This window comes from Mizuhopecten yessoensis, unplaced genomic scaffold (assembly GCF_002113885.1).
Source record: "Mizuhopecten yessoensis strain PY_sf001 unplaced genomic scaffold, ASM211388v2 scaffold4025, whole genome shotgun sequence".
Taxonomy (NCBI): domain Eukaryota; kingdom Metazoa; phylum Mollusca; class Bivalvia; order Pectinida; family Pectinidae; genus Mizuhopecten; species Mizuhopecten yessoensis.
Genome location: NW_018405338.1, coordinates 366,667 through 391,074, shown reverse-complemented (window position 1 = coordinate 391,074; position 24,408 = coordinate 366,667). Strand labels below are relative to the sequence as shown.

The 24,408-nt window shown below is 32.7% G+C and overlaps 1 protein-coding gene across 1 annotated transcript; it reads left to right on the top strand.

The window, feature by feature from the left end:
• Nucleotides 1-212: 212 nt before the first annotated feature.
• LOC110448372 (brain-specific angiogenesis inhibitor 1-like) lies at nt 213-24,408 on the top strand. Its single transcript, XM_021494564.1, has 25 exons — nt 213-334; nt 1,209-1,415; nt 1,887-2,033; nt 4,733-4,837; nt 5,260-5,354; nt 6,766-6,978; nt 7,698-7,778; nt 8,534-8,657; nt 9,949-10,044; nt 11,219-11,282; nt 11,629-11,749; nt 12,391-12,437; nt 13,024-13,126; nt 14,910-15,004; nt 15,568-15,670; nt 16,309-16,459; nt 16,894-16,963; nt 18,718-18,784; nt 19,292-19,377; nt 20,421-20,547; nt 21,099-21,140; nt 21,629-21,706; nt 21,894-21,933; nt 22,484-22,572; nt 23,112-24,408. The coding sequence occupies exons 1-25, from the start codon at nt 301-303 to the stop codon at nt 23,160-23,162; spliced, it is 2,436 nt and encodes an 811-aa protein (XP_021350239.1). The 5' UTR covers nt 213-300; the 3' UTR covers nt 23,163-24,408.

The following is a 24,408-nucleotide window of genomic DNA, read 5'->3' as shown; positions in this document are numbered from 1 at the left end:
AACGGACATTGTTTATGTAGAAAGTAAAAGCTACATACTTTTTCACATATTTCAGTACTGATGAATCTTATTGAAGATCAATTTGATTTATTTCGATTTTCAGGTTGCACAGCTAATACGACAGAATTGCGACAAAATGTGTCACAAGAGGAAGGGAGTACTCTGACATTGACCTGTAAGTTTAACACACAAGGAAGCTGCGGCGATATTAAATGGAGAATAGGAAACTATGTCAGTAATATAAACAGCTCAAAGATCACGATCACACACAATGACGATGGTATCGGGAAACAGTCGAGGATGGATATTCATCCTTTGTACCTAAGAGACGAAGGTAAAACGCTTGAGTCAACAAGAAACATTTATAAGTAATCTGCAACAGTGACTCAATTACAATTACTAAATGATATTAAGAGTAATTCAAAAATAATTATTTTCATTGATATTAACGTGTGATAAAAACAATAAAAATTGTATAGAGTCAACAAAACCGTCAACTGAACGATAAAACAAAGGCAAAACTATGATCAAAGGAAATAATTGCATTAAAATATTGAAAAAGTAGAAGGAGAATAAGACCCGGTTTCCAGAAAGGTAAGCGTCTTTTATTAATCGATGACACTTGCCTTGCAAATTTAAATCTCGTCTTCAAAGCTAGAACTGGAGTGCTGACAACGTAACAACAAAGCACAGTACTAATGAGCATAATAAAAAACATTGACATTCATGTCATAAATGAAAATAAAATATTTCCTAATGAGATAACTGGAAATTGATAAAAAAAAAAACAAACAATGTTCATCATCAGCCTGCATCTCTTGAAACCCTCTGTTATAAGTTTGTCTTTCAGCAGTCAATATCTATAACAGATCATGATATTTAGAGCAAACTCTTGAATACCGAATTAATTGTGACATGTAGACACAGTTGGTGGGGGAAGTAGGGATGTTACTATAAAGAACGGGAAAGGTCACGATAGGAAAAATTTAAATCGACCCGCCCTTCGTACAGCTTAGTAGTAAGCTGTTCCTGTTGATAATGTAGTTAGTAAAGATAGAGGGAAACATCTCATGAAGAAAAAACAACCTTTTAATGTAATGTATATTGCTTTCTTAATTCATTATTGTGTATAACCATTGGTGACACGTTATCTCCAAATAACTGTGTTTCAAACAAAATGTGGTAATAAAGAGTTATTTTGCTTACAGGAAACATTATTTGCGGTCTTGGTGATCTAAACATAACGTTTAGTGTGACGGTTCGGCCTTTACCGATTTTGACCATTTCTCCTCTTTCTCACGCATTAGAGGAAGGTCAAAAGGTCAGCATGGTTTGTAACATTAGCAACGCGGCCGAAATCAACATGACTGAATGGAAATTCAACTGGTACCTTGAAAACTCTAAAAAAATGACAGGTAATGTTATTTCATCTTTACTCATCTTGTGATAGTCCAGTAAGATCTATAATCTTACTCTTTGTAACGTTGAGTATGGGAAATAAAAAAATTAAAACATACCGACAGAATTTAAACTCTTTTGATTTTGAGGATACTTTGAAAGAATGTAGTACATTAAATGCTTAGCGTCCCCAAATATCTCTGACGGATCAGTAGAGGATCTTGCAATCGTCGAATACAAAAGCATTGTAATCATTAATAGGTGCACCGGTATAATGACATAATAAGCTCAATAATATATATATATAAAAATAAGTGAAAAATAAAATGATGAGGTAGAAAAGTATTTGAGTTTTAAATTTGGATGAACATATCACGTTAAAACAAATATGAATAGAATTAATTTAATAGGCGACGTTAGTTTCCTTTCGGACCAATACACCTGGTGATGATATCGAGATTGATTTGTGATTGTGTGTTGTTTTTCAGAGACATCACACACAGTGTCAGGGTCACTATTGTCCATTTCGAGCGTTAAAACCTCCGACAATGGGGATTACCAATGTCGATTGTGCCGAACAAGTCCATATAAGTGTTTGAATCAAACCAGCAGCATACATGTCTATAGTAAAGCAGGTACGTAGATTTATTTGTCATGGACGTAACGTTTAATTGCCATATGATTTAATGAATTAAATGCAATAAATCAACGATATGTTCTGCTTTACGTTCTTTCTTATAAAATAATTCCAAAGCAAGAAACATTGTTTATGGATGATAATTTTGACCTTAATTAATTAATTGATGAAATATATTTATTTTGTATATGAATATCACTAATGCAATGTTTTGATATTTTGTAATGTAACTATTGAAATAATGACTAAATGTCATAAATATAAAAATTACGTAATATCAGCGATGCAATAATGACGTAATAACACTAATGCAATATATGGATAAAATTGATGTAATAATGTTGATGCAATATAAATGATGTAAAACTATTGTCGTAATGTGATTAATGACGTAATATCACCAGGGCTGTAATGACGTAATATCACCGATGTAGTAATGACGTAATATCACTGATGCAATGACGTTATATCACCGAGGCTGTAATGACGTTATATCACTGATGTAGTAATGACGTAATATCACTAATACAGTAAGGACGTAAAATCACTCATGCAATAATAACGTAATATTACTTATGCAATAATGACGTAATATCACTAATTCAATAATGGTCATTCATAATATTTATTGACGAAATATTACTGACGTAATATCACTATGGCTATACTGACTTAATATCACTGATGAAATAATGACGTAATAACACTGATAAATAATGACGTAATATCACTGATGAAATAATGACGTTATACCACTGACGCTGGTGATTTAATATCCTGAGGCCATAATGGCATGAGATGTATCATGTAAATATGATGATTTGATATCTCTGATGCAGAAAGGATTAATAACTTCATGCTTATTGCATTTTTGAATTAGACCATTTGAACACAGACCGGCAGGTTGCCTTTGAATATTTAAGACCTAATTGCATCATATACAAGGACCATATGTGTGATTATAATGTAAAAAAATATAATCGATGACAGGTCTTACAACAAAGTGTTTTTTTATTTAAATTTTAAAATGTTGGACCCTATGCTCATTTGGAACCTTGATAAATTATGAATATTGCTTGTGTTTGTATAATTTCATTTGGTGAAGCTTATTTATTCACGCAATTCTTTAGTTGTCTTTTTAGTTTTTCTGCAGCAGACACTTATCACATGATCATATCAGATCACGTCCCCATTCCCTCATCAGTGATTCCGTTGCAATGATGATGACACACGATGTATGTTTATTTCGGGGTCATATGAACATGCATGTGTTAGGTTGTTATTGTAAGTAATTCAAAAGGCATAGAGGACTATCAGGTTGCTAGAGCACGAATACAGGTAGGTCATTGATGCCGTTCGGGCGATATAATCAATTTTCACATATAACCAACTTAAAAAGTTAAAGACGACACAATGTGGTGAGTATTTATGACGTCATGGTAATGTTTCATTTACTTTGCAAACACAGACCGTCCGTTCGTCTGTCCGCCCATCCCTTTGTGAAGACGTTTAATTAGTGTTGCGTTTCATCATCACAGAACTACACAGAAATAATACCCATGCAAGGGCCGATAAGTTTTGATTGCTTTTTACCAATTTCTATACGAAATGGTTACCTCCGGTAATGCATTGTGTTGCTTACTGACATCTGGTCCTGTATCCGTCTGTTAGTCGATAAATTGATATTGTGTTAGTGTGTCACTTTCTCTAGGCAAACTTGCTAAACTTACACTTTGCTTTTTTGCCTTAGTTTGGTCTGAATAATAATGCCATAACGGCGACATCATTTAACATTTGACAACCCTGGTTTCCTTGCAATACTTGGCCTCATTGACACATTGATAAATGTACATTTCAGTTGTAAATTTCAACTAGGAAATATTTATATTGGTATGGTTTAATTACTAAACTAATTTTAATTTCTTTTTCAATTTGTTAACTTCTTGTTCGGAGATGAGGATATTACGTTTGTAGAAAAAAATATTCCTGACCACATGGCTGGAATTCCTCTATTATAATCTAACGATCGGAATTGATTGAAACGATTGAATTTGGATGAGTTCCATTACTAGCCGATACTGCAAATATGTTAATAAACTAATGTTTCATTCACGAATCCTACAATCTCTGCAAAAACTACTGAAATCAAACTAATCCTTTAGGTCATGGAACTAAAATCACCCCTTTCTTCTCTCCATAACTTCTCCGAAGTAAAGAAATATTTGTCTTCTCATTGGAGAAAAAGCAGAAAAGAAGGATGATTACAATTTAAAGATTATGAACAGAACCTTGGCCTTCATTAGTATTAAAATATTAGTGTTGTTTCACTCTCTAGAGTCTCTTCTTCATTTGATTTAATTAATTATGCGTCCATTTGATCGATAAGCTACTTAGTCAGCATTTTCTTCTTTTGTTTTTTTTCTTTGTAGTTTTGTAGTTTTGTGATTTTAGTGACTAAATTGATTTAAGATTTTTTTCACCGCATTTTTATGTAGTTGGTGTTATTGAAAGGCTATTTCAGTACGAGTGGTGCAGTTAATGCTTACCTAAGATGGCGGTTATGACGTTATTTGTTCTACATAGAAAGCTCATCAGTTCCTATTCTTTTTCTTCATGTCGAGGCTAAGGCCTAATTCTATCCTCGTTGTTTGGACGATGTTATACACATTTGTTAAGTTTTCCTAAACTTTCTTTTAGCAACAATCGATGTTTGCCATGAAGAGAAGGATAATCAAGGGATTATATGGGAAGAAACTCCAGCGAGTTACACTCTGAAAAAGACATGTCCTGCCCCGAACATCGGTAAGCACATCTAAAGAAGAATTAACAACATGTAGGAGGTATACAATTGTAAGCTATAGTAATACATAATCATATACAACATTTACATAGCGCCCAATATAATTTGTAAAATTACTCTTAGGCGCTTTAAGCTATTAATAACTTCGAATAATCAAGGCATATAACAACACGTATTGAATGTGGATTGGAGTTAAATGATACCTCATTGTTTCAGCAACAGAAATATCTTAACACTAATTAAGAAAAGAAAGAGAGAAAGAAATCATGATTTTTTTGTTTTATTAGTAAGGTCACTTTAACACCGATTTAGTTTACCTTAAAATAGGTAATAACGAAATCTATTAAGTAATTTTGGGGCCAAAATTGAATTTTCTTGTCTTTCAAATTTGTAATAACGAAAACTTTGTTGATTATAATTATAGGAATAGCAACACGTCGTTGTGAAGCTGATGGGAACTGGGGTATTACAAATATGATCAAATGTGTTAGAAAGGAACTCGAAGAGGCAACTGAGAAGGTATGTAGTCAGTATATCCAGCAAACCAGACGGAATCGTATCAATCTTTTAATGGGTCAGTAACAAGAAATTTCCGGTAAAAATCGATAACCCTTTAAATTAGGTATTACTTATTTTGTTATTGATACATATGTGGGATATTTCATTTTGCGATCAATAGAAACAACAACGTCATTTTTGTCATTGATAAATGTTTTGGAGGTGTTTGAATTTGCATCTGAATGGGAAAATATTATCTCGCAAAAAAAAGTGATTTCAAAAAAAGTGATTTGCAGCAATGCTTTTCAGTATGTGTGTTTCATGTTTTAAGATGTGAGGGAACTATGACTGAAATACAACATAATAATCAATAATTAAATTTTGAATTAAAATATCAGCAGGCAAGCTTAATAGTTGAGTATTCCTGTATCTTAAATGTTTCTTTAAAGGCATTCTAGGTCCTTATCACCAGTGTATCAAGTAAACATTTCAGAACTGTTCGGATGTGTTTTTAGACCATGATAGTGAAACGAATTTCTTTCGTTATCAAACTTGTTGTCATCTAAGTATTCATTGTCATGTCTAAAACATGCATATACAAGCATTCGAACGTTCTTGGTTAAATCCACATTCAATTGTACCTTGCCAATTTTATATCATAATTCAAAAATAAATAAAAACGTATTTTAATGCAGCATTGTCTGTATTGGTTCATACTGACGTTGTTGTTGAATGCATGCTATTTGGCCTCCAAAGCGTCATTATCAGCGGCAATGACGTCATTTGATGCTACCACGCTTTCAGTTAAAATGAATATGTAAGTTAGAGTCAGCAATGCAAATTGAATATGGCGATGGGTAAGTAGCTTGAAGTCACATTCACAACAGCAAAAAGAACTTTGTAACGAAGTATATTGCCATACCTAAGTGTTATCCGTTTCTTCAGTATTTTTGTAGCGTTTGATTTTTCAAGCGTGATGTGGTGTTTTCAAAACTAATCTCATTGTAATAGCAACATGCTTAACATTAGTTCACTTATCAGAATATACCATTCCTTGGCAGTGGCCATATTTAATATTCATACTTCATCGTTCTAAACTCAAGCAAACAATTTATCACAATAGAATATCAATGTAATTTACTCTAACGTGTTTTATCAATTCATTACGGTTTTTCTTCAGATTTATATCCATGATTTGAAAGATGATACTGTATAATAATATTTATTTAAGGAAAGTTTAGAAATGATTTCTCCGAACCTTTAAAAGTAATTTATTAATTACATTATTACATTTTGTATATAAAGCATGGTTAGGCTACCAACATTTCAAATGTCTGTCGTTGATAACTTTCACGACTCGTTGGAAAATTACATTTATTCATTATTGTACAAATTGACCAAATATACAATTTCGTATGATTCAATTTTGTAGCTTGAAGATATCAAAGGACGATCCGAAGAGGAGAAAAAGGAAGTGATAAAAGTTGTGTTAGATAGTATAAAAAATGTAGCTACTGCAGAGGGCACCAGTTCGAAGTCGATATCTTCGGGTAATCTTAAGAAAACGACTACTGTCTTAAACACAATGATCAACCTTAGCAGCTCCAATACTAGTAAAATTCTTGTGGATGAGAATGTGCAAGAGGTATGTTTCTTTTTAAAAAACCGAATACTGTATAAGTGGAAATTTTCGCGGTGTGGAAACATTCGCATTTTCAACGTTGGGTAAATTAGCGTGAAAATATACGAACGCGAATATATATTCATAGATTACATGTATTATAGATATATAACGGTTATATTTCGCAGGGGTTTAATTTCGCTATATTTGCGTTTTGACAAATATCCGCGAAGTAGCCACAGTATAATTGATAACAGTTTACTCCTACAAAGGTACATACACGTTTGATTTTCTTTCGAGTGAAGTCACTGGCGGATGACGACGCTCGGGATCAGTGTTTTCAAACGGTTTACCTATATTTTGAGGTTTAACCCTTAAATGATGACAGTCAAAATACTTTGCACGGCACATGGGATTTGGGTGCACAGCGAAATATGTACTGAATACGAAATATTGACCCCGCGAAATTAAAGCCGTATACAGAATATAGATTTCAGAACCATTTTCAACGGGAAAACAGCGATCAGTGTAAAAACTCAAAACGAACATGCAATAAAATTATACATGGAAAGTTATAACATAAAACAAATCTCATCACATCTCTATATACTTTCAAAGTCCAGAGGAAAGAAAGAAAAACTTGTAATAAATTTAAGTGATACTGTAGATTCTACCTGTATATAATTGAAGTACATTTATATATATTTACATCAATTGATGTTTTTCTTTACTTCTGTCGGAAGAACTTCGTAGGAATCATTGATGATATGCTGTCAGAGAAAAACGAAGACGCATGGACGCAAGTGAATGACGAAGACAGTGGGGTATATATTTCATTAAAAGGAAAATTAATTATGAATACAAGGAACGGGCAAAGAAATAAAGCACAAGAGGAATGAAAAGCGACCTACAACTTATAATGTAACGCGAAAGCTGAAGTTAAAGTTAAAGGAAATCTACTCTTCTTGGTGTCTTTTGTTCCTTTGTGATAATGTTAAAATCTTTTGTGCTTAACGTTTAAATCTATAGTGATCATGTTAAAATCTTTTGTGCTAATGTTGAAATCCTTTGCGCTAATGTAAAAATCTACAGTGCTAATGTTTAGTTTTTTGTGCTCATGTTCAAATCATTTGTGCTCATGTTAAAATCATTTGTGCTCATATTAAAATCTTTTGTGCTCATGTTAAAATCATTTGTGCTCATGTTAAAATCTTCAGTGCTAATAGTGAGAACAGAGCATATCAACATACACATTGAAAAAATATTATTAAAGAAGCAAAAGTGAAAAAAAATTAAAACAATTAAAATAAAAGTTCAGTGATCAGCTTAAAATATAATTTTGTCGAATGTTATAGATAACTAAACGGAAATAACAATTAAGAACAATAATAGTAGGACCGCATGCTTCATTTGCGGATTTTCCAAAATATTATGTTGATAAAAAAACAGTCTAAAAGAGTTATGTTTTGATGACGAGAGTGGATGTCTTATACTTTTATTGAGATGAAATCAATCGGGAAATTTTGTGCACATTATCTGCATATTGCAAACCAATTTATTTGTTTGATTTTGTTTGTAGAACAGCATCACTTCTTCGCCATCAGGTGCCGGTAGTTTGCTAGCAACAGTAGAAAAATTCGGCGCGGCTGTCGCGAAAAACATTGATACTGGAAAACCGATAAATCTTGTTAAATCCAATATAGGTAAATAAATATTTCTGATAGTCCCCCCCCCTCCTCTCACAAAAAAACCCTGACTATACAGTATGTACAGCGTTCGCGATACTACATGAGTTACGCTCACTTTCGCTCTCTGCACCCCTAGAATATGGCATAGCAATTTTGAAGGTTCACTCAGTGTGCGCAACCTTTTGGATGAGACGAAAAGACTAGTTTGGTTCTTTGGTTGCGTAACGGTTTACTTGACTGGCTTTAAAGTCGGGTGTAGCTCCTCTGTAATCTTCAAAGGACAGTTATCAGCATAGTGATTGGTCAGGTTATTTTACCTGAGAGCAATCAAATAGCTAGCCTCGTGCCTTCAATTTTGCCATGACTTATTCCATGGGTGCAGAGAGCGAAAGTGAGCGTAACCCCTGGGGTATCAAGGAGGTACGTACAGGGATCCTTAACATAGGTAGATGGGTGTCATGGGGGAGATAACCTTTCAGAGAACATAATATTGAATCATGTGCTCTAATGGGACCACTAGATATCTCGTTTTTTTGCATGTATCCCTGGTTTCTGATGTTTTCCTGATCCCTCAATAGACGAATGGCCATACGGTGCAATACAGATGTTTTCTATGCTTTTTTAATTACGTATTTTGGTTTTTCGTTTTTTTGTGGTGATGGTATTGTGTATTTTTACGTATTTATTTCAAGATATTTTTTGTATTACTAAATTGCATTGGCGCCCATGAAATGTATCCGGGAAATATTGACAAAAGAACTGAGCGATTTTTGTTCATATTACCCGCTATCGCCCTTGGCAATCTCGGGATACGTTCATTCCTAGAGGATGATAGGAGGAGGGGTGTATGTGACGCTGGCAAAAGTCTAGATGTTTCCTACTGATTCGGCTAGAAAAGTATTTCTTTGGCTCATTTGGTAGAGCGTCAGCGTAAACCAGAGGTCGTGGGTTTGTCGCCTTAAAAGGCATAGATTACATGCTTTTTTGGGTCTATTTTGATGTTATCATAATGAGTGATGGTTAGATAATATTTATATTTGTTAAGTTAGCAATTATTTTATATGGGTTTTGAGCAAACATAAACATTTTGACAAGTTATCCGATGATATTTCAAACTACATGTATTAAGTTATCGACAACAAATAAAGCAATGACTGGGGAGGGGGAATAAAACCGATAGCAGGTACAGGAGAGGTAATTTTGTACAGTGGTAATTACAACGATCTTGAAATGGAAAAAGGAAATAAATTATTTCTTTCTATGTTTCGTATTTTGATTTCAATGATTTTACTGTTTTATACTTCAGTTATAAAAATTGAGAGAACAGAAAAGCCCAAAATTGCATTTAAACCAAACAACACATCATCCGGTATAGAGTTGAATCTGACCAGCAACAGTTTCGGTGAGTATCACATAAAAAGGTCGGGATTGTGAATGTGATGTTTAAGCCTGAGTCACTTGGTGTGTAAGTATTTTTTTATCATATACTCTGTTATACAGTTTATTAATGGTTTTCTAAATACATAATTTTCTATATGAATAAAACTGTAACGTCACGAATTCACGCAAAAAAAAAAAATCAAAAATATCACATGTGTTAGTGTGAATGTCTTAATAATAATAATAATAATAATTCGAGATTATGATTCATTGTGACGTAAGAGCAATGTCTGTTTTATTTCAATTGATAGATATACATGCACCTCACGATGTTTTCTTTTATTCGGTAAAAAGATACTGCTGTGCTATTGCTTCATTGAGCACAGTAACGGAACCCCAATATCCCATTTATAAATAATAATAATGATAATAATACGAGGTTCTTGTATACCGCTTTATCACACCTAGTTCGTAGGTCGTCTCAAAGCGGTTCACAAATTAATATCCGTGGTTATAGAGCCTTTGCAATCAGCCAATACCTTTCTCAACTCCATGGGGAGCATACAGCCGGTGCTGCCATTTCGGCGCTCACAGGTATCATTCACCAATTCTAGCACTGCCCAACCACGGACTTATTTACAGCTGAGTAGACTGGAACAAGCGGAGTAAAGTATCTTGCTCAAAGATATAACACAGTGACGTGTTGTGACTCGAACCCACAACCGTTCGGTCAGGAGCCCGGCGTCCTACCACTAGACTATCCATTCCCATTCCCATTCTATCTGACTCTCTAAAACGCGCTTCATTAAAATATTCATGCAATGTATTGAATTACATAACCAATAACGTTCTGCTGGTCCGGAAACATGATTTGGAACTCGCAAATGGGAATAAGTTTATAAAGTTTGAGTTTCTTCAATTTCCATATAATGAGAGTATATTTTGTTAATGCAAATTTGGCTGTTCCAAGATATTCAGGTTTTACCCATGATTACTATACACCACTCAAATAGCTCTTAGATCTCGATTGCGTATATATCACAATTAACGCGAATGAAAGGCTTACCTTATTGTAAATGTTTAAATCAGTGTTATGCTATGAATGATGTTTTTATGACGAGGACATAATATTGATTCATTGCTGATAAAAGAACTCTATGGTGCTTTAAATCGACACCATTTTCATTTGTTTACAGGTAACGTTACGTTTACCGCTGCCTTCTATAAAACTATGGGAACCTTACTTCAGAATAAAAACAGGTAAATAAATCTGAAATTTAGAAACAAAACCGACCCAGTCAGACAATGGGAACCTGACTTCAAAATGAACATAGGTAAATCAAGTTTGAAATTAGAAAGAATAGCCTATTAAAAAACTGTGAATCTCACTTCTAAATAAAAGTAGGTGAATCAACTATGAAATTAAGAAAAACATAACCTAGTAATACTAAGTTGCAGAAATAACATATATAAATTTTCGATGAAAAGTTTTGTAATTTTTCTTTTTTGATAACATCTTAAATCAGTGATAAATGGCACCGAAAAGGTGCTTTATAACATTTAAAATTTGCACTTATTTATTCGATCTTATATATATATTCTGTAGCTCTGATGGTGTTCATCATTTTACATCTGAAGTCCTGTCACTGTCCCTTCTCGGTGCAAACACGAGTAACCTTACGACGCCCGTTATTTTGACCTTTAACACCGATACGCTTGCAAGAAACGTACGTATTTTTTACGTTCATTGTATTTTCCATTTGAACCAATATCAAATGTTCCATGTCAGCAATGCTTATTAAGTCCTTTATTATATCGGACTCTACCAGGCGTATTTCAACGAAACTATAACGAGTATTGGTGGCCACATGTGTATGTGCAAAAAAAAACTTTCTTTATGCAGCTGCGCTTCTAAGATGGCCGCCTCGGCCTCTGATTGGATGAAAGTTAAGTATTGACCAATTTCAATTTTATTAAGTATATAGGTGAAATATCCGGTTACAAACAGACCGGTGACTTCAATTCGCCTCAATTGCGATTGAGGGGTAGTTTTGGGGACTTTTGCAATAGCTGCCGTTACAATGAGATCCTGTTTATAATGTCTTTAGCTCCATTGTGTAATAATTACACGTTTTCAAACCAATAATATTGTCACGTTATATTTTCGAATATAAAGCGTTCTTTATAAAATGCAATAGAATGCATAGTTGTCCCCTACGATTAATTTACTATTTTTTGTCATATCAAAGGCTACAAACTGTTGACATTGAACACGTATGCATGTGTGTATCAATATCGTCAAGATTCTAGCATTCACCAGAATTTGTAAAACATATGTGCGGTAAAATACTTCCATCTTTCTTATCAGAATAACCTGACGGACAACACAAGGAAGAAATGTGTATTCTGGAACGAGTAAGTATAGCATAGATTGTACAGATATTGCAATGAGCTATAATGTATAAATGTATAACCGGAAGTGAAATGTAATCAAAACAATTCATGCGTCATCGGATATTGCGGATTGTGGTGACAATATTCGAAACGATGGACTACGCCAGTAAACTCCAAAATTACCCAGTGTTAATTTCGTCATATACTTTTACCTAATTTGCTTATCAAATTGTTTATCATTATTTGCTGTTATGAACACTTTGCCCTCATTTCGGACGGCCGAAAAAGACATAAATTAGATTGCGATGATAAGCTTCCGGCGTTCAGCAAATGATTAATAATAGATTTAGAGTGAAATAAATTTACTTATCTCATTCCCGGTATTTTATGCTGTAGCATGCTAAGCTAACGCCTTAAGTGGAATTTGTTGTAACATGCAACAACTTGACTATGACTAGAATAACATGTTTTTCAAAGGTTATAACTATATTCAATTGTAACAGTTTTCTATGTAGCAAATCTGAACCTTTATAATTTGATGTTTGGATATAAATGTAAAAAAATAACGTTAATGGAAGGTGTTCTCGATTTACCTTTCTATTTACAGAACACAGGGCTGGTTATCGCAGGGCTGTAGCTGGGTAAACAGTTCCTGTCAGTGTACACATCTGACAAACTTCGCCGTTCTTATCAGTCCTATAGAGGTGACGGTATGTACAAATATTTGATATTTTATTTCACGTACCTGGCCCTCTGTTTCAACAGTAGATTATGGGCCCTAGCATCATCGATGGGTCCTAGAAAGACGAAACAGTTGAATGATTCAGTTTAAACTATTTTTGACAAACTGTATCTATTACAAAATGTTTAAGGTGCGATCACCTGTGATCGTGTTACGTGCATCTTACTTAATGATGAATTGACAAAAATAAACGATATTCTTTAAATAACCTTTTATAGCCATTGTTACGTCACAAGTAACAATGAGATGACGTCCTATGAGATAACGTCCTGGGTTTACAGTTGAAGGCAAAAAAGCAATATTTTTTTACTTAATTAAGGATGTACACCTCTGAGAAGTCCAACATTTCCTGTATTAAACTTTTTTTCTTTTATGTTTTTTTTTGAAAAAGGAGGTAATGGCATAGTAGAAATTGCAAAAAAACTATATGTCGGTGTGTTCGTTTTTGTGCTATGATCGGTCAAGATACCAATTTAACACAACATGTGATTTCAGGTGATTTTTTGGGTTTTGACCATTTGCAGAACAAATTCATACAATTTCTTCCAAGTGTGTTATCAGATATGTATGAATGTTTATAGAACTGATGAAAATATTATTTTCTTTTTAACTATGGAAGTTAAATTTCTTAATCTTATTTTTTTTAACTCAGAAAGCCGATTTAAAATACCCCTACCCCCTTTTTTTTCATGAAAATATAGTAATTGTTTACCATTTTTTTGCAGATTAAACGCTTGATATAAAAAATTCTGGTATTAAACTTTTTTTGATATTTAATGAACTAAATGAAAATGTGTTTCTCTTTCTAAAACATCTACAAAAATGGGGGGTCAGGGTGCTTCTTTTTTTGTCCCATTATCATTTGTGTTATATTTTATCTTTTTCGGGGTCAAAAATCAAAAGTGCTTCAGTTACACTAATTACGTAAAAAAAATATCAATAATGGAAAATTTCCCAATTTGTTGCATATTATTTTTATAATATTGAACATTGTAAAGTTGTACAGCAAAATTGAACCTGCTACAATTAAAAATGGCGACACAGTGACAATTTAAGTGATCAATCTAGTGTCAAAAAAGGTGAAATTTTGGCCTTTTTTGAAACGCAAGAAATACACATTTTCAAAATCGACGCGGAATTTGTAATTTTTTTAAATTCTTGTGAAAAAAGTTCTACAAACAACAGGCATCTAGTATTTTGACATATTTTTCAGATGCGTGTTTGCTTATAAACTTGATCATAATTTGTTAAATATTACAAAAACCCATTACACCAGATCAAAACGAGACTTGAACGTGATTGAAACCTCAGAAGAGTACATCCTTAACTTTGTTGGGAAGCGTGTTATTCTACATTATTGGTGATAAATATAATCTCAAACTACCATTTCATCTTCTTTAAAGCAATTCGATGAAACTTTCTTTTCAAACTGTAAAGGTTTGTTTTTTCAAAGGTTCAAATATGGTTTACAAACTCAATTTCTAATCTAATTTAGTATATAGGTTACAAACAGACCGGAGACTTCAATTAGCCTCAATTGCGACTGCGGGGTAGTGTTGGGATTCACGGAGCCTAGCTTACACACAAACTGAGAAACATGCAAATATTAAATAGATTGTCGTAAATTGTTTCACAAGATTGTCGGACGTATTGCGATGTGTTTCAAAGTAATTTCATGATAATATGCTGCGCGTTGTTGATCATTCATTTTTTAATGTTCTAAAATAATGTTTCTTTTGACGGTTTTGTAGGATTCCTATGTTCTCCGGATAATCAGTTTTGTGGGCTGTATCCTGTCTGTGTTATCCACAGTGACAACAATGGTGGTATACCTGAAGCTATGGAGGTACATATGCTACATAAAATATTATAATTTACTTCAATTATAATTTAAGTATTGTTTTCGCATAGATTCAAATGAGTCAATCACAAATACTAAACATTAAAAGTTAGTTGGCTGATGTTCATTACATGGTTTAATATTCATGTTGTTTTGTATTTTTTACCTACTGTAGGAGTGATCACATATAAGCGATTTACTAGGTTAACTTTTCAATTGACAGTTACATGTTTATGAACGAGTAGGCTCATAACACTATATCTCGCACGAACTACATACAAATGGTATTAAATATGAAGTATATTTTGTAGCTTAAAGTTGATGCTTTATATTTTTAGGCACATTTCTCCCTTTTCAGGATTTCTACATATGTTATGAGAACTCTTTCGTTATGTATTTCATGCTTTAGATATTTAGATGACTTCTGAATGGATGCAATCGTTATATGTTGCAATAAATATTAACTTTATTGGAATTTCTTTATGCGCTTGATAAGTTGTCTAAAAGATGCTTCCTCACTTCGTATTAAAGTGAATATTTTCTTTTTAACCAATCTTTTGCTTCTAAAGATTTTTGAAAAGTGACCGTAACCGTTTACTACTGAACCTGTGTGCAGCGCTAACCATTGCCTATGTATTGTTTCTTGCGGGTATTGACAAAACACAAGACAATGTAAGTATGTGCAACATATTTTGTAGTGTTATAGAAATTTAACTAAAGATGTCAGTTAATCAATTGTCAAATTATTAATGAGCATGTTACGATAAATATTTGATAATTATTTTTACCATAAATTGCCGATGATATCAAACAAAAGTAGGTCATGTTCTTGACAAGAAAATTAGTTTATTATTATAAAAATACAAGAAAAATTTATCCAGACAATTAAAGTTTAAGAAAAAGATGTATCAATTTCATGAAGCAATCTTTTCAAAGAGTGCACGAAGAAATTTAGATTAAAAAGAAGTACAGTCGCTATTCAATACAGACGTTTCTTTGATATAGTGTTAGACATATCGTATCAACCCCAGTCATGTTCTCTGGAAACATAAAACATAAATTGACATTTGAACAAGACATTAATGACGTAGTAAACTTTTACTTTATTTGCTTTCCCAAAACCTGAGGTGTTTGCAATCGCTATATTCGACTGTGATAAGTTTAAAAAACTTTTTTTTATATTCTTAAAACGAAGATAACGTTTTTTACTAGTGTTAGCGATTGATTGTATTGAATTTAATTATTTTATGAGAAAAAGCGAAAATCTAAACCGAACTGAATTAAATGTTTAATTGTATTTTAAATTGTAGACTCTGTGTACCGTGATAGCCGCATTGCTACACTACTTTTTCCTGTCGACGTTTTGTTTGATGCTGGCGGAAGGAATTCAACTTCTCATATCCGTGACATTTGTCTACCAAGCTGTGTCAAAGTTGAGATGGTTACTTCTTCTTGGATGGGGTTAGTAGACACATTGACCAGGTATTTGCAAACTCAGATATAAAGAAGAGAAAGCACTTTTTAACTCGAATATCGTTTTGATCATATTTCTTCTATGACCTCCGTTTCTATGTAGCTCCGTTTGAATAGCCAGATTAAAGAGAGAATATTGCATACAACTGTTTAGACCTTGAAACTAAAATACTGATTTAAAATATATTGCAGATATTCTGTAGTAATGCTTTATCAATGACATTATTTCTGTCGAACAATGTTTGTATGCATGCTATGTTTTTATTAATTTGATATTCTTCTCATTAATATTTCATGTGTTAGCTGTATCTGTTTATATATGAAATGAAATTTAAACAATAAATAATATCTCATTCGTATATCCATACACGGCCTATGTTTGCCTGATGTATCTGAGTGCTACTCAACCATCAAACTTACAGGTGTTCCTTTAGTGGTAGTGGGCGTGACGGTCGGAATACAATATAACAACAAATACCACTCTAAAGATTAGTAAGTATTTTAATACAGTTATACCATAAAGGTAATATAATAGGACAAATAAACATAACTTAAAGCGAGGTAAGCATGTTTTATGTTGAAAGAGTTAAGTATATACTATACCAAAAAATAACAAGAGGATACCGAAGTGTCAACAAAACCACAATTCAAACTCAAAATCGATATTCTTAGGGCAAAATATGAACAAAGGAAATATTTACATCGGTACCCTTGCAAAAGTACAATTAGAATAAACCAGGTGTTCCGGAGGATAACCTGATAACCGTCTTCTGATTCATCGATGACAACCGCCATGTAAATCTAACTCGAATCAAAGTAATGTCACGTCCTCGCATGGAGAACTCGGATAGTTACAACAAAACCACAAGGCACTTTAATGAGCATGATAAAAAACATTAGCCTTAATATTACACCAAGAAATAGAATATTTCTCTCTGAGATCCTGATGGCGACTACAGCACTTTTCCTAGTCTTCATCAACCTGCATCTTTTGAAGCCCTGTGTTGTAATTTTGTCAGTCAGCAGTCCACATCCATGACCGAAGTCGTGATATTCGGATCAGGCTCTTTAGTACCGAATCAACTACGACATGTAAACATCGTAGGTAGGGGAAACAGGGATGTTGATATCAAGAAAGGGAAAGTTCAAGTTCGACTCGATTTTTGTACAGCTTAGTCGTCCCTGTTGGTCCTGTTGTAAGTCAAGATCAAGAAAAACGGCTGAAATAGATGAGTCTGTGTTGTCCTTGACTTTAAACTCTGGATATATATACAACGGATGTTGTCAGGTTTTACGATAATAATTTCAACGTAAACAGTCAAATAATATGGTAGATGACACTTATAAGATGATTAAGTGTAATTTTTATAGATAAAATTTGAAAAGAAATATTGATTAGGAAGTATTGTGTATCATAGAACTCAAAAATGTTAAAAGATTCGGCGATAAAATCTCTAATTTTTTATGTTTTGTTAATCACATTACAAAAATATCATAAAGACGAATGCAATTTTCTTTTTCTTTTAATTAAACTGATTTATTAAGTGATATTATTCAATCCCCGATATAAGCACGGAGGAGCTCTTAATGTGGGAAGAAACCGGAGATTCCAGAGAAAACCCTTTTTGTTTGGCAGGTGACACAATAACTTTCTCCTTCGATTGGGAATCGAACCTAGTTCATCTTGTTGACAGCCGAGTGTACTATGTACTGCGTTCGACCACCCATCAGTACAGTGCACAATTTATTGTAAAGGACACCTGCCTATAAATATTAGGATACCACAAATTACGTTTACATTCCATACATACCCGTCTATAATGACCACCTGTTTATAAAGACAACCACTCTATTAAGTCCATTTACTCTCCATCGTAGGTTTTAGACAATTTTCAAATTATTATGTATCGTTTCAATATAAAACCTTACTGTAGGAGGTTAGAAATTAACATGTTACAGAGACATTTCAACATTTTACATTTAATTAACATAAGAAACAGGTGAGCGATACACGCCCATTCTTTTCAATTATATATTTCTATTGTCAATATTATAATAGTAGTTTAATATCAACTATAGAATTATATTGTCAATTATAAAAATTCATTTTCAATATTGTTTAAAAGTTTTATTTTTCTTATAAATTTTCCTTTTCAGTGATATAGTTTTATTTTTAATCAAACCTTTTTTATTTCAAAGTTTTCAAAATTTCACAAATGTAAACATTACCGGACACACTGTTACAGCTGCTGGCTTACACTTTCAAACGGCGTCTTATATTCCTTTGTTGGACCTGCTGTCGGTATCATACTGGTAGGTATTGAATGTATCTAATTTTACATAAAGGGGATTCAGTACTGCAGAATCTTCTGGGAGTGCTAGATGCCATAAGGAAATGTCCATTCGCTTAACAATACAAAATTGACGTAGCTTGCTAGTATGATGTACTTTGCGCATGGAATAACAAATGACAAGTGTTTATTGATTTTTATATAATAATTGCAATATTTCACCTCAATGGAATGCATATTATTATTGATCTTTATATCTTCGGGTTATATATTGCTTTTGCAATTATATAGTTCAATCAAACGATTGCTGATAATTTTCAAACTTTTAATATCGTTGTGTACATTTTTAAGAGAATTGTTCTGAAATACGTATTGTTTTTAATCTAATAGTTCTTTTTAACCACCAAAAAGTTTTTTCGCTTAATTGTTTTTAAAAACATTTTTGTGCAATTAAATTTTGAAAAATAATATTGATAGCACGTGTAACCTTATAACCCTTCCACTGGTATTGATATGCTTATTTTTACAGGTGAATATCATCGTCATTTTCTGTGTAATGAAAGCTCTGTTTTCGTCACAGTTCATCGCAACAAAAACAGAAAAACAGAAAATTGTGTGAGTTGTTCCATATTGTTTTCAAAATATATATAAAAATATGGAGAGGACTTATATAGGCTTGCCTGTGGTCCAATCCATTTGTTTTCTAAACAATAACATGTTCAAAAGAAATATAAAAAACTGTCTCATTAAATGTTGATCTTTTGGTTTGTACATATATTTAATTCTTAAGTTTCATACGGAATTCGGGTGTATTCATTTCACAAAATATTAACTTTAGATATACATGAAATCGGGGTATTTCTCCGGGAACTCCGGCTTTCCTCCACTACCAAAACATGGCACGTCCTTAAATGACCATAGCTGTTAATAGGACGTAAAACATAAACCAAATTTATGAATAATTTGAAACACTTCGACTTGGAATATTTTTAATCAAACATGTTAAGGACTAGTTAATTTTAGTAAGCGTGTATCAGATGAAATTATCACAGGAGTATTTTTTAATTGACCCAAGCATTTAGCATGAAGCATAACGTGTCTCGGATGATTCATTATGACGTCATATCCAAGAACAGTGTGTAAATAAGAACGACGTAAAATGTTATAAAACAGTCAACTTTAGGAAACATGCTTGCAATGACGTTAAGTGATTAAGTCATATGGGTCGATTTTTATGAAACTTCCTTCTGCGTGTTTAAGAAAGTGTGTAAAAACGGAACGCGCTTGAGAAACTTTTATTACATGCGTCACAAAATAATTCAAACAGACATATTTCTTCAAAAGCATTTAGAATAAAGTACAAAAAACACGCCACCGTGTTTCCCTTCGACTTAGAACATGGCGTCATATTCATGTTTCTTACAACATTCTTAAATGTGATATTACACACTACATGAAAAAATGTATCATTTTCACATTTCATTTTTGAACAGCTCCAAATTCTTCTGCAATCTCTTCTATCAAATTTTTACTTTCTACACAAACAATGTACTATTAACCGTGTCGCAACGTTTCAAGACCGACTGCTCCCTTTGTCAAGCTTACATATTTACAAACTGATGAATCTTATTGAAGATGTCATCTATTGTGTTTTACAGCACAGGGATTAGGAGTTTGACAGTGCTACTTCCGGTTTTGGGTGTCACGTGGATATTTGGAGTTATATCCGTTAATGACGACCTTATCGTATTCCAGTACCTGTTTGCTGTTACCAATTCACTACAGGCAAGATACCATTATCTATACTCCCCTCTTTTTGTTATCATAGCATGATGGTGTGCGTTTCTGTTATATATACACATTTTATATGTAATCAGATTGTGATGTCATCATATTATGCATGTGCAAATGTTCACATTGGTTTTGAGGGCATGCATGCTAAATTACATTGGTTCACGATTTTATCTTTTTTTTTGTGTCGACTTTGGGCATACCGAAAGTGTGTCTTCAGTGAAATACTTAGACTCTCACTCGTTTCATGATTTTGAAGAATTAACTCATTCACCCCTAAAGACACATTTGAAATCTTGTTATTCAAAGGTTGGAATAGTCCATTATGAAATTTCAGGGGAGAATGAGTTAAATGTTATATTTCTTGAGAAGTGATTAACGTGATTATTCTAACTAGACATCTCTGATTTAAACAAACAAACAAATTTAACATATACATACTTCTAGGTATGCAAATATTTTGATATAGTAAATTACATTCTCAAAATCCAATATAAAAATGTCATAGAAAATATAATTAATCATATTATTTTGTCATTTTTCAGGGTTTCTTCATATTCCTGTTTTACTGTATTTTCAACGTGCCAGTGAGGTTTTTTTTTTTTTTTTTTTTTTTTTTTTTTTTTTTTTTTTNTAATTTTGTATTTACATACATTTTGTTATTTCAAAAAAATAAATAAAGATACAGCGAACCTCTACTGGTTGACTTTCATACTTATTATAGTATCTGTTAGCATTGAGATCAAAATCCTTTAGATAACATCCAAGAAAATGGGCAATTAAAACTGCGATCAAAAATTATAAAATGTACACAAAATATTGTATACCTGTAAATGTTCATTTTTGTTTAACTGTTGCCATTTGGCCCTCTGTAATGGGGGCGAATTCTTCATTACAGCAAATATTAGTAAACGATATGATAAGCATAGTACTCATATTTGAAAGACGAAATTGACACTAGCGAATTAGGATTTACCGGCGTAGGGCGTAAGTTTGACTCAGTGAACGTTTCCCGGTATAAAGTATTTTCGTGCTGTTTATATCTACATGGTTGCAACATATTTATTTTATGTAGGTCAGAAGAGCTTTAGAGAAAAAAATCAAACGATTTGAATACAGAACACAGTCTTCAAAAACCGGAAGCAAATTACAGGTAATGAATATGAACTCAATTTTTAGTGGTTGATGAACTTCCGGGAGTTCTAAGACAATTGATAATATGACATTCCGCTCCGATCAGAATTTAATATTATTAAATATTATTTTGTTTTTGACATGATACATTTTGTCGATACATTGATCAAATGTTTCTTTTTGCTTTTGAATGTTTATTTTGACAGGTTATGAAAACAAAGTCCACCGATAGCGGTAATACTAAAGGTAAAAACATTTAAAAAGATACAATAAGCTGATCGTATCTATTGTGTAAAAGGAAATTTAACACGGCACTGGCTGGAATAACGTTATCACACTATTTTTTATATATTATGTAATGACAGACTGAAGGAATGTGGATCTGACAAGCAAATCTTTAGAGTTATGTCCCTTTCATAAAATGCTGTGATTGCTTATGTAAACAATTCTATCTGTCGTAGCATTAATGAACAACAAGCAACGTGTTTAACTCTCTTGATATGAGATTTAGCTTGTTTATCCCTGTCACTTCTAAACACACTGTGAAATGATATTCCGAGAGAGATGCTATTGAATGTGTACTTACAATACAATCCATCGCTATTTCTTTATATGAGATTATATCAAGAATAATATCATTGTGTCCTTCGTTTGTTAGACATTAGATGTGAATGATGTGAAATTAACATTATCCCTGCAACCAACCGAAGTATAACGTCACGAAATAACGTTGCTACTTTCTATGACTTTTATTAAAGCAAGACTAGTGTGGTTCATCATTGATATCTTATTGCAGATGAAGATAGACCACAGAAGGAGTTTGATAACCCAGTGTTCCGTTTTCCTCGTCCCTCTATGGACCATAACATCGGAGAGCCTCAATACGTATGTAAAATTATTATGATCAAATGGTTACGTCAGTACTAACATGCTTCCACCGATTTTGTTTCGCATTATTGTCAGATTTGTCGTTATAAAGGCTAAAATCCATATAAATAGTACAATAATACGTTTCAATCTCATAACGTTTTGAACAATTCTAAATCATTTGGCAGTTAACTAATCACGCGCTAAGCTTTATTTAAAAGAAAAATTTTCAAGTTTTACCTTGCCTCGAAGTATATATCATTCAACGGCATAAAATAGCCTGGACACACAATAACGATATTAGTTGTTCGACAATATATTAGCATTACAGCTGCTTATCAAATAGGCCTAGACTTATTTAATATGTTTCCATCATTCTTATAATTTCCGTTCGAATATTCATTGACTGTTGTATTTGTGAACAGTAAAATCATTCTTTGCCTAAAAAAAGTAACCATGACGAATTATAAATTTCAAATAGTGAACAGCCGACCACATTGTGTAATATATGATATCTATGTTTTCAGAATGTACAGTGGTATGTTTTATGTTTTCAGAATGTTGAAGGTCGATACAATTACAGATCTTGCACGTACATGTTAAGATGACGAGCAACGTACTAATCTGTGTAGTGTGTAGCTTGCTTCGCACTAAAAAGCTGAAAAAGGAACTGATAGTTACACCATACAAAAATCATTGACGACGGGGACGCATCACATCATTCTTATGCTTCTTTTGTCTTGGACTGTCATAATTATAAATGTGATAAATAGTGTCTCTAATAAGGTTGGTGTCTTATAGACTCATTTATGAATTAAAGTTTTTTGCATTATACAATATTGTCAAGAAACATCTGTTACATTTAACTGATTTAACTGAGTAAATTGGGTCAATGAATATATTCATGCAGAGGCCAATCTGGAAGGAGACAGATGGTATATGTCGATCAACAATCTCTGCGTGTACCGGTTTCGTATGAGACTATACTTTATAGTTACTGTTCGTGTAACCACAGGATACCGCAGTCTATTTCAGGAGTGACGTCACCATAATACATGCGATCATTGTGGCTTTATTATCTTTTATTGTTGCCTTTACTGGTTGACAAACGGCGAGGTGTGGAAAGATAATCATGTATTCAAATATATTGAATCAATCCTTGGGATAATGATAATGAGGAAAACGAACATGGTACATTCCATTACAATTACAAGTATCAACTTATCTCTATCAAATTTCAATACAATGCTCCAATAAGTTTGTAATATAATGTCATTTATTTCAATGCCACCTCGCTTTTCTCCAACATTTTAAAAGAATCAAATTTTCTTTATATTAATGACCTTTAAAAGTTTCGTCGATTTACTGCCAATCCATTATAACGTCATGATTGTGCTGAGAAAATGGTGACTGTTCGACGTGGCTGTGTGATACATGTTATGTTTTATATTACTAGTTATTTGTTTGATTAATTACATTTTTTGTACAACGGTGGAAAAAGGATCACCTCATTATTGTATTTATCGCCCTGTTACTTTTGCTAATCTTGAGGTTTTGTTGCAAGATAAATTCCCGAATTAAGCATAATAGTAAATATACGTATTTTTGACGAAAGAAAATTATGTATGTAGTTTTCTGACAAATTGTGAATCAGATTAATATTATCATGACTTCATTGTTTTGAATTTTATACGGAGAGTGAAATATTTTTATAAATGGTTATGTTGATTTATATAGTCAGAATATATCAGTCAAAGATAAGCTTCTTCGTATTTGTAAAAATGCAAAGTTCAAAGGGTAAATTATCTTTTTACATCTGTTTAATTTTTATTTTGTTAGAGTAATAAAATATTG